The sequence below is a fragment of the Musca domestica genome, unplaced genomic scaffold (assembly GCF_030504385.1).
Source record: "Musca domestica strain aabys unplaced genomic scaffold, Musca_domestica.polishedcontigs.V.1.1 5, whole genome shotgun sequence".
Classification (NCBI taxonomy): domain Eukaryota; kingdom Metazoa; phylum Arthropoda; class Insecta; order Diptera; family Muscidae; genus Musca; species Musca domestica.
Window position 1 is genome coordinate 25,503,883 of NW_026712346.1, and position 12,190 is coordinate 25,516,072.

Consider the following 12,190-nt stretch of genomic DNA (forward strand, 5'->3'; position numbering starts at 1 on the left):
CGGTGTGTATGCGAAAAACGCATGTATGTATGTATGCATGAACATTAGTAAGAAGCAACGTCTCAGCAACAGTTTCCATCCCTCTTGCCGCGCACACACCACACATAGTTACAGCAGCGATCGGCAGTGTTTGCTTGGTGAGAGCAAAAGAGCGTAACATTGGCGCGTGTCTCAAGTTGAGACACTCAAGTTGTCCATGCACCAAAAAATGCCTACTTGAGAAAGAAAACGTTACAACAACACACAAAAAAATTGACTCCTCTGTATATATGTCGGTGTTAATGCGAAAAACGCATGTATGTATGTATGCATGAACATTAGTAAGAAGTAACGTCTCAGCAACAACTAGAAAATTCACACCGCACAACAGCAACGAAAAAACATGCAAAAAGTTTTTTCGTTGTTGTTGTTGTGCGGTGTGTATTTTCTAGTTGTTGCTGAGACGTTACTTCTTACTAATGTTCATGCATACATACAACTTCTATTTACAGTTATATTTGGAAGAGAGCAAAAAATGTTTCGGTTCTGCTTTGTTGTGCGGCCAACCAAGCCAACACATCATCAACGCAAAAACAGACTTCTCACCCTCCTGTCTTCTTTTAAGTCACCTATAACACCAATTCAAAAGTAATCGAGAGCTCTGTTGTTTAGCTCTTTGAAAAAAATCCTCTCCGCACCCATAAAAAATATGTTCTAACATATAAAATATGTTGGTACCCAACAAATAAAATTGAGTTATGTTACAAAATGTTGCAAACAAATATTTGTTTGCACCGAAACAAATTATGTTTGCATCCAAAAATATATTTGTTTGCAACCAGTCCCAAACAAATATATGTTTGGATCCAAACATATTTCTAACATATATTTTTCTGCGTGTGCGTATGTAAAATCTAATCTTTTATTATGGCTTTGAAATTGAGAGGGGTATCGAAGGACGAAAGTACCATGTCGGCTGACCCGGTAATTTTGTTCCTCAATATACCTAAAGCTTGGTAATGTTTAGAACTCCCCTTCGTATCTCTCATAAACCTTGTAAGCGATGTGTGCCGCTTTTCTCCACGAGACGTAAGTCTCATTTTTGCCATCGAATTCTGGCAGGGACTTTATAATGTCCAAAGTTTCACTACACGAGACGCTCAATCTTATTTCAGCATCTTTGTACGTTTCTACTTCAGGCGTAGTTATCTGAACATTCAATTCTTGCTTAACCTCTTCAAGTTTCCTACTAAATTTAGCTCTTGAACAGCGAATGCGCTTGCAACTGCGCCTTCTACAATCGTTTTCAGCTGTTCCGGAGTCAGTGCCATTTTAGTCTCTAGTTGGTGTTGCAAACAATCGTTACTTTGAAGTCTTTGGAATTTATTTAATAAATCTTCTAAATTTCTATCACTCATATAATATTTTCGCACAAAAGAAAATCGAAATATCGGATAAAAACAAGAACAAAGGCCTTAAGTTTAAAAACACTTGTTTTTCTTTTAAAATAAAAAAGTCGAAAACACGAAGAAAACCTCTTGCAAGCAACTTATATCCATTCAATTCTTCCTAATCGGGCGTTTCCGTAGGTAATATTGGTGTCAATTATGACGATGTTTACTTCGTTGTGGGTGTTGATAATGATGTTGTTAAAAACGTTGATGTGGATTCTTAACCGGTCGGAGTTGGGCGCCAGTTAAATAATAAAAGTTTTGTGATTATTTTATTTTTATTTATTCAGTAGTGAGCAGCGATGGCTGGCTCCTATTTGTTAACTTTGTCAAATTACTACTAAAGTATTATTTTACTTTTAATAGTGAGCAGCGATGGCTGGCTCTTGCCTAGATGACTTGCGATCGCAGAGTAATTGTTAGTTTTTCGTTTTCATAATGTGTTGCCCACCAAACTGCAACATCAGTATTTTGCATCAAACTGCAAGCTCAGCGTCTGGTAATGGAGTTGGCATTTTTGTTCTTATTAAACCTCGATGTGTTAACTTACATATAAAATTTTGTTTGAATATATAACAATATTATAAGAGCACGTTTGGTGTTCTCATTATAAGTTTAGTTTTTCAATTTGATAATTATTATTATTTGTTATTGAAGATTATTTGTTATTGAAGATTATTATTGAAGATTATTTGTGATTTGTCTGTCTTTCTACTAGCGTAAGTGACTTAAAATTCTCACTACGTACGATGGCAATATTAAACCGGCTTTTACAAATTGTTAACACTTCGGTCTTCTGTGAAAACTAACGTTTTATCTTAACGCCCGTTAAATGAATTAATTCCCCTATGAAGAGAATTTAACTTTCATTTGTTGCTAAATTTAGTTCTTTACATGCTTTCCTTAATTGAGATATTGCTATATCACGTTCGCAAATGCCTAACGCTGCTCCACCGCTTATATCACGCCTACAGGACATCACTACAAGTACAATAGATATATCGATTTTGCAAGTTCAGTCGTCTGCTTCTTTTTGCTGTTTTTGGTTTTCACTTTGTTTCGTCTTCAATTGAACCGCTTTTCCTTCCCGGTAGACGAGTGAATCAAAAACACTTGAAGGGAGTTCAACTAAATAGTTGTTTGTATTTAAATATGTTTTAGTAAATATATGATCATTGGCGACATAGCGACATTATAATTCCAGAGAAAGAGCCCGTCCAATAATTGTATTATATCGTCTATTTGAAATTCGTAAGACGTTACCTTACATCTACTTGATATATATCATTCAGTTCATACTTAGCATCTAAAAAGTGATTAAGGAACAAAATATGCAGATATGTCTTACATTATTATTCCCCTTGATATAGTAAGAATCTTTTGATATGTAGACACTACATTTATTACGACATTATGAATATTAATATAATTGATTTATTTGTAAGGACTACTTTCATTTGTAAAAATAGAATTATTGTAACTTGAGAAGTAATTAAAAAACAAATATAGTCGAACGAACTTGTTGCATTGTAAATTATACAAATATTAATACATTAGTTAATACATTAACTGAGTTTTTGTATCCAGTTAAATAGAATTCCTTGGGAGTGATTTGGGGCTCTACTGGAGAGGGCCTTAATATAAATGAAAACATAAAACTATATTACCTAAAATACTGGCATATGAATTGAATATGTACTACGAAATAATCCAAATTTAACATTTTTGACTCAATCAAATGTAAATTTATTGACAAATCGCTTATATTTACGGTAATGATAGTTATTGTGTATCATTCCATAGCATATTGGTGTATTGCACTGTTTTACCTTACTATTCCACTGAATTTTACTAAGCTTGAATTTGAATCCATTTGTATTAGAAGAACAATTTTTACGCCAAGTATTTAAAGTTACCAATCCGATCAGTGAAGAATATTGTCCAACTTGATTTACCATATCGATTTTTTATAGATCGAAACGAAACTTTTTTTATTTCCTATACAGAAAATTGCCGTATTAACGACAATTGACTACCAAATAAAATAGGTAAAATATCGTTCAACACTTAGTAGGACGCAGAATTTATTTGCATGAGAAATAAGAGTTAAGGGCAAAATCAATTATGAACAATTGTTATTCCAGTTATTAGCATTCAAATAATAATAAATACTGTATGAGCTAATAATTTTTTTACATAAATTTTACATTTTCTGTGTAAAGAAAAGTTGTTTATACGCTAGAAAACATTTGTGACCCTAAATAAAATTGTAATTTCATATAATATCAAATCACGTTTCTGAAAATTACCTGCTAAGTGCGTTAGATACTCGATGTACATTTTCTGTATAAAGAAAAGTTGTTTATTCGCTAGAAAAGATTTGTGACCCAAAATAAAATTGTAATTTCATACAATATCAAATCACGTTTCTGAAAATTAACTGTCAAGTGCGTTAGATACTCGATGTAAGAATTACAAAATGTATTAGTATTAAGTATTATGGGTCTTTATTAAATATATAATTCCCCTTTATTAAATATTGTATAATATATGCAAACGCTGAATACCACAAATGTGCCGTTAATATTACATAATCAGTTTTTTCAGATATTAAGTTCTTAATATATCTTCATGACCAGTTATGTTAATATTTGCAATAGCTGCTTAGTCAGGAGCATTCATTGGCACTTTCTGCAAGTTTTCATAAGTTGCGTCGTTAATTTGAATGACGTTGTCGCAAGGAATTTAAAACGCCCCTTTAAAAGTTTTTGTGTCGTCTGGCGTTGATGTCCTGACAGTGTTCTCATTTATAAGAATAATACCATCATCGATTACGACTACAGTTTCCAGATGACTGGGTCGGGCAATGAGCCAGGCTACCAGTCAATTTACTAGGCACATTTTGAATGGGGTAGCTCTCTACTACAATTGTCTATGGCAAGTATGTGGTTTCCACAGTCGGTAACGGAGTTTTCGATAAAGTGCAGTTCTTTCCTAATATTATTATAGTATTTTTCTACATGAAAACTAGCAGTGAAACTTAATGCAAAAAGTGGAAGTTACAATAGGTGTGTAGTACGAGTTTGAGTAGTCCACTAATATTGCCATTGTCTGAAATATGAGTACGGGAAATTTATTTTCTATTTTAGGTTGTTCTTATGGACCACTCTCCCCTTATTAAGAACCGTAGTTTCCAAATCGGATTCTGCTTTCTCTTGCCTTTTGTTGTTCTTCACCAACACAGTCTCTTCCACGTTCTTTATCGCCTGAAATGTTGTTTCTTTCTAATAAAGTGCCCAGTTGCCCAACTTGTCCGTTCGATGTGCTATGCAGAAGTGGCTAGTTTTATTTTACGCATATTTCCAGATTAAACTTGTCGGTTGACGACGTGTATAGTGTGTGTGTAGTCCGTTATTGTCCTATCAGTACCTTATTCTATCCTATCAGTACCTAATTCTATTGGAACAACTGCATGGGTTGGAGGAATATCTGTCAAAGAAATATCAAATGTCACATTGTCGGATTGTACCAGTACGAATCTAAAAGGGAAGAATCTCTAAGTTATATGTTATATTTATTTTATATTTATGTAGCTTTTGACCGTTCCTCGTCAATAGATTAACTTTATTGTTCTTGTTGACCTCAGGCGTGTCTCTGTCCTGGTTCAGTTTGTCAAAGCGTTTATTCATGTCACGTATCAGTTTATTTTTTTATAATTTCGTGTAGTCCAACTGAAAGTTGATGTAAGTACTCATTCATTGTAATTCAAATTCTCTTCCAATGTTCTGCCATAGAATTTAGAACCAAAAGGCGTGGCAAAGTGTATCGAATTATTGTAAGTCATGATTACTTCAGAAGGTATTTCATAGCTCGGAAGCATTATATTTCTGGTGAATTATTCCGTATGTCTCCGTTATCGTAGAGAGCAGCCTTTCAACTAGATAATTGCCAGAGTTCTGTTGAAATTAAGTATAATGGATATGAATATGATTCATTTTAAGCTTTTATAATTCTTAATGATTTTCAAATTGATATACTGTTACCAGATTCTTATGAGTATGCCGATCCGTATTTCGAAAATTTGTCAATAACGGTGAGGATTGTTTTGTTCTTACATATATATGAACGACGTCCAATGGTTTCAATGGTATTTCTGGCTTTTTAAAGATATATTTCGGGGGTCCTCTATAATTTTAAAGTGTTTGGCATATCGTTCAGAAATTAGTTCATTTAGAAGTTTTAGCTTTCATATACGGACAAAAATATTGACGTTTCAGATGTTCGTTAGTCTGTGGTATACCTCTTTGGTTGTGGTTAACACAATACTTATTGATTTATTTTTATTTTGTACGTCCGTGTCTATGGTATCCTGTAATATATCCTTGCAGCGTATGATTTTTATAGTTTGCTGTTGGCAAAATATTTAGAGTATGTACTCTGAATTATGCTGAACGTGTCATTATCCGACATTATTGTAGAGTTTGTTAGCGTTAAGTATTGCTTAAAAATTACAGTCATTATAGATTAAGTAAACCCTGATCTGCGTCCTGCGCATCTTGTTCTTAAGTACAATCTCTAGCGTCATTGGTAATTCGCCATCCCGTACATGTGGGTCGTTCCGAAATTGGGTCGCTCATCAGTATTTGCGTCTGTAGAGCGAATTGTCGTACTTGTTGTGCCTTAATTCATGCAATTATCTATTGAATTCATCATTATTTTATTTCCCTGTTGTCATTATTAAAATCATCTATTTTTATGCGACTTTAAGCATTTGATTCAGTTTTCGATTTTTATAAATTTTTTCATAATCAAATTCTTTGAGTTTGGGCCTCCAGTTCCGAATCAGGCCCTTTAGGCTCATGATTCAGGTAGTTCCTTTTTTTATTGTTGAATTATTTATCTCAATGTCGGTTAGAATACGAATGACATAACATATTGGTCTATCACTGTCCAACGGACCGTGAGAAACGGTCACGGTAATATTATTACTTCTTGGCTTATTGTAATTTTACTGTTGTTTATGCATTTGCAAATTAACGTTTTCTGTACCGAGTAAGTTAAAAAAACAAATATTTTTTATTTTTTTCTCTTTATTTATTAATTATTTATTAACAAATTTACTCTTAAATTAACTTTTATAACTATAATATTTTAAGTATCCGCAGGCTGATATTTTAAACTGTAAACTGATTTTTAAAAATGAATAATTGAACAAGGCAAATCGATGGACTCTTATTACTTTTTTTAAATTCTTTCAATTGTTTTTAGTCCTTTTTACATATTCTTTCTTCTTACTTATATATATTTTAATGTATTTTCTTATAAGTATAAAATATATCCTTGCAGCGTATGATATAAAAAATAAAATACAAAATTTATTACTTTAAGTGCCTTTATTAATTATAGTTTTTAGATAAGAGGAAATTAACACGAATCGTTTTACTCCCAAACTCCAACTGATTTCTCGCCTTCATAGTTCTTGACTCCAAACCTCACGTTGTTGGCAGCGACGTCCAAATTATGCTTATTTCCCACAGGTGCATTATGCTGACGGTAGGCCTAGTGCACGAGTTCGATGACTGTGGGAACATATCATATTTCCGTTTCGCAAGCGAATCGAAAGTGCTGACTTAGCGGCACGTGTAGGTATGATACGTCGCAGCACAGTGGTTTGGAGGTATTGAGGTGTGTTAACTCTTCCCCCTCTAAAAATCTGCGTCCCGCAGATCAGGATGTAAGGAGGCGTTTTGTTGTATTATTGGCAGGTTCAGTTCGGGTAGGTTTTTCTTCGTTGTTAACTTTCTCCAAGTTATCCAAATAAGCACCATTAGTACGAATAGACCCAATGATCCTGACATCATGAACCACGTAGTTTTCTCCTTTAAATAGGCCAAAAGTTGTATATTTGTCGAAGCCATTTCATGTACGAGATTCAGGTTAACGGATAGGCTCTTATTTGTGATAGTGGTCAGTACTGGTGGGATAACTTGTACTCCAGAACTGGTTTGTAGAAGAAAGGATCCATCGAGATGATGGGAAGTTCCGTTGGACCAAATGCTACTGTTAAAGTTATCCAAGAATATTGTGTCATCTTTAAGTAATTCGACTTTTTATTCAGAACTGGTTACATAGCGGCAAGCTGTTTTGCCACCCTTCAAAAGTTTTGTAATGCAATCTTCCTCTGGCAGCTGATCAAGCATTTCCTTTTTACAGATCATAGCGTTGGTTAAACGAAGACACTTGTCTTTGACACCATAGGTTTCATCCTTGTTCATCAGTATTGTCCTTTGAGTCACGTCCACTTTCTGACCTTCCTTTAAAACTGCTCGTACAATTAAGTGATTGAATTTGGTTTCCGCTACCTTCGGCATTGATAGTATGTAGAGTAGGTGGGTGCCATTAGTATATATAGAAGGCTCGCTGTATTCAATGGCTTCGATGATGTTACTGTAGGGAAGAACATCTAGTTCACCTATTAATTGGTTTACTTCTTCTTTGTTTAATAGGTTAGTGTTTACAACTTTGGCCTTGGCCATTTGACAAGCTCGAACTAATTCACCCACATCTTCCTTTAGTATCGTCACCTTGTGCTGTATTTCTTGTGAGGACTTAGCTTGAATATTATATCCCAGTATATCATTTGTTGTAGTAATGATTCCATTTATGGTCCGCAAAAGTTCTTGGGTTTTCGTGGAAATTTCGGAGTTTATTTTGTATTGCAAATTATTATTAGAAACTAGTGAAGCTTGGCTTCGCAAAATTTCATTCCAATCTGTTGCATCTGGTGACCCAGCAATCCATTTCCAGGCTGATCCAATCCAGTTGATTGAACGTTTTAGTCTCGCTGTCTCAGGACCCTTCAGCTCATTAAGTTGAATGCGTATTTTTTCAAGCTCGAAGGCAATAATACTTTTTATAATAGTGGTCTCATTCATTTTGTTGTTCTCATCCTTCAGTCGATTTAGTATGTCTTGATAAAGCTGCAAATTTATATTATGGATTAATTTGAACTGTCCGTTCATCACCCAGCCATAGCCATCACGAATTGTTAAAATAGGGGAGTCCAAATTGAATATGACGTATGCTTGTGCGACTGCACAGAGGCAGATCCTAAGAAATAATTATAAACTATTGACTTAAATCTATCAAGTTATTTTTAAAGTAAAGTGTTAATTTTAATAAAGTAATCAAGAAGTCATTAAATAAAGCTTTTAAGATTCAATATTATTGACCGAAAATGTTAACAATTTTACATTCTATAAAATTTTGAAAAAATATTAGAAATCATTAAGTAGTTTTGTAGTATTCAAATTGTTTACTAAAAGATACCTATATAGTTTTCTAAAAATATTATACCATACACGACTATTTTTAAATGCCAATATTTTTAATTTTTACTTTATAAAATTTTGAAAATAATTTTAAATGTAGTTTCCTTAACAAAATTAAAAACAGTTTACCTATATAATTTTCTAAAAACATTATACCATACATGACTATTTTTAATGCCAATATTTTTACATTTTTTGCTTTATAAAATTTTGAAAATAATTTTGAATGTAATTTCCTTAGCAAAATTAAAACAGAGAATAGTAAGTCAAAATTTTACAGCCGAATTTTCACATTTTTTCTTATAATACAAAATTTTGAAAATGATTGGAAGATTCTTTAATATAAAAATGTCTCTATTCTAACGGTTAGTAGCAATTGATTAGTAGTAAGGAATGAGAGGAGTTCGGGAAGACGGAATACGTTTCTTTGGATCAATCGAATAAAAGGGAAGTGGGATATTTTATGTTTTGTTAGTAGTGATTTTTATTAGTTTTGATTTTAGTTTTTATTGTACCCTTATGGTTAATTTTTCGTTTTTTTTATATTGTTGTTTTTTTTTTTTTGGATACCATTGTAGGTATCAGGTTAGGGTTTTTGTACCTCAATTGGTACAATTTTTTTTTCTTTTTTTTTATTTGTAATATTTGTGTCCCTTATCTTGGGTAATTTTGTGATTGTGAACCCTGTTTGGGTTTATATTTTGTGGATAGTATTCATTTTCATTTTCATTCTTATTTTTTTCTTTTATTTGTGACCCTTATTTTGGGTAGTTTTTGTAATTGTGAACCCTGTTTGGGATTATATTTTTGTGGGTATTATTCATTTTCATTAATATTTATACACCAGGAGTGTGTTATTTTTTATATTTGTGACCCTTATTTGGGGTAATTTTGTAAGTAATATTCATTTTCATTCTTAATTTGTTTGTAATATTTATACACCAGGAGGGTGTTAATTAGCGATTATTTTCGGAATGCAGGCGTGAACTCAGATGACATAGGAAGGGTCATGTTAATCCCTTTTAGCTATAGACTTTAGCCATTGCTACAGCCTACTCATGGCATGAACACCTTCACCGTCAATTAAAGCCATAGATTCTTGGTGGAGTTGAACCACTTCGAAGACCATCCCTCGGACCACCGAGAAAACTGGAATTGAACCAGTGTGATGTATCGAATACAAATATTGAACAATTTGCACCCAGACCGCCCGGGACCAGATATCTATGCATGAGCCATCTTACCTCTTGACCAATAATCGCTTTTTGTTATTAAACATTTTTTATGTCAGATTTGTGGAATTTCTTTCCACTCTGTGTAATTACAGTAACGTTTCTATCTTGAGAAACAATTTCTTTTTTGTATATTGGCTTTTCTTTGCTTTTAATTTGTTTGTTTGATATAAGCATTTCGTCACCAATAGTGAAATCATGTGGGGGCGAGCGAGTTTTGTTGTTTCTAGCATTTCTAGTTTCTTGTTCATGTAGTAGTAAGTAGTAGTAATTTGACAACTCTTGATAATTTATTCTGGTAGTTCTATTAAGAAAAATATCAGCAGGTTTTCGCTTCGTAACTGAATGTATAATGTTGTTATACCTATCCACGGTTATGGCGACGCGTTCCTCAGGGGTCAGTCTAGTCTTTACAAAGACAACGATAAATTTCAATCAAAGTGGAATGCAGCCTCTCAACCTGTCCGTTTACCTCACTACGTTGCGTCGGCGTTTGATATATTTCAATACCTAAGGACCGAATGTAGTTTATAACAAGGGGGGTCAAAAATCCACGCTCGTTGTCCATAACTAAAGCACGCGGAACAGTAAAATAATGGAGAGCAATAGTTAACATCATTTTTAGATGTGGAGATGACCTATTTTTAATTGGAAATAATGTTGCTAATTTAGTAAATTTGTCTATACAACTCAGGAATTTCTGTTTTTCTATATCAAAAATATCAATGTGAAGGATTTCGCAGGGATAATTCGGGATTGGAGTGGGTTGCATATGTGGTTTTGAAGGATGTCTATCATACTTGTTAACTTTACACGTTTCACATTGTTTAATGTATTCTCAAATTTGCCTTGACATAGCGGGAAAATAAAATTTCTCAAGAATTTGCTCCTTGTTCTCACGTGCGTTGCGATGGGCACGTTTATGTTCCTGTTCTATGATATTGAAAATTCTATCGGTTAACGTAACATCCTTAACCATTCGTTGTGTTATACGGATCCTGTATCTATAAAAATGATTAGTATATACATCCTGTAATGAGGGAATCAAAGATTCCGGGATTTTAATACCGTTTATTACATTAGGATTTAAAATTCTTTTTAGCACATCAATTAGGGATGCACTATTTATTGTAGGTAATGTTATAAAAAATCTCTTGTAGACTTCATGTGGCACTTCACTACACTCAAAACTCACCCCCTGTCGTATAATTACTTGATTTCTAAATACGTTTATTGGTGACTCCACATGCGGTATTAGGTCTGAATTATCTTGTTCGGCCGAATGCATGGTACCCTCTGACGCAGTGTCTGTTTCGGATGCCGTGTCGGTTGTGGAGGATGCTGGTTGGGCAACGATGGAATCGGTGAGTGCATTCACCTCCGTTCTAAGACGGGAGAGTGCATCAGCGACCACATTCGTTTTTCCCGGTTTGTAAATTAATTCGCAGTTATACTCTTCAGTACGAGCCTTCCATCGCTTGAGCTTTGCGTTGTAGTTGCGATTACTTAATGAATATGTTAAGGGTTGGTGGTCGGTGTAAATTTTTATTTTCTTTGTACCATAGAGGAATGATCGCAAATTATCTAGTGCCCAAACGATGGCCAGGAGCTCTTTCTCATTGGTGGCATAATTTTCCTCTGATTTATTAAGTGACCTCGAGATGTAAGCGATGGGCCTGTCATCACCAATAGACCCTTGTGACAGTACTGCTCCTATGGCGTAGTCTGATGCGTCAGTAGTTAAATTGATTGTTTTTTCGTAATCTGGGAAGGCCAAAACATCGGCAGAAACTAAGAGCTGTTTTAATTCTCTAAATGCTTTAAGAGACTCTTCATCCAATTCTATTTTGACTCTCTTTGAAGCATTAGCACGTATTCTCGCATTTTCACCTCTAGTTAAGTTAGTTAATGGTTTTGCTATCTTGGCGTAATCTCTTATAAATTTTCTATAGTAAGAGGTCATACCAAGGAAACTTTTTAATTCTTTTAAATTTTGTGGAGGCAAAATAATTTTTATTGCTTCCACTTTTTTCAGATTAGCTCTTACCCCACCTGGGGTTATTATATAGCCAAGAAATTCTACTTCCCTTTCTAGGAAGCATTTTTTCTCCAAATTTACCTTTATGTTGGCACCCATGAGGCGGATGAACACCTTTTCCACATTGTCTAAATGTTCATCTAAACTTTTCCCAAAAAC

The 12,190-nt window shown here is 33.9% G+C and overlaps 2 protein-coding genes across 3 annotated transcripts in view; one reads left to right on the forward strand and one right to left on the reverse strand.

The window, feature by feature from the left end:
* Positions 1-12,190, forward strand: part of LOC101888667 (probable serine/threonine-protein kinase DDB_G0272282) — a 280,021-nt gene that overhangs the window by 227,018 nt on the left and 40,813 nt on the right. The window lies entirely within an intron of this gene.
* On the reverse strand, positions 6,655-8,941 carry LOC131805043 (uncharacterized). Its single transcript, XM_059128280.1, has one exon. The coding sequence runs from the start codon at positions 8,450-8,452 to the stop codon at positions 7,541-7,543; it is 912 nt and encodes a 303-aa protein (XP_058984263.1). The 5' UTR covers positions 8,453-8,941; the 3' UTR covers positions 6,655-7,540.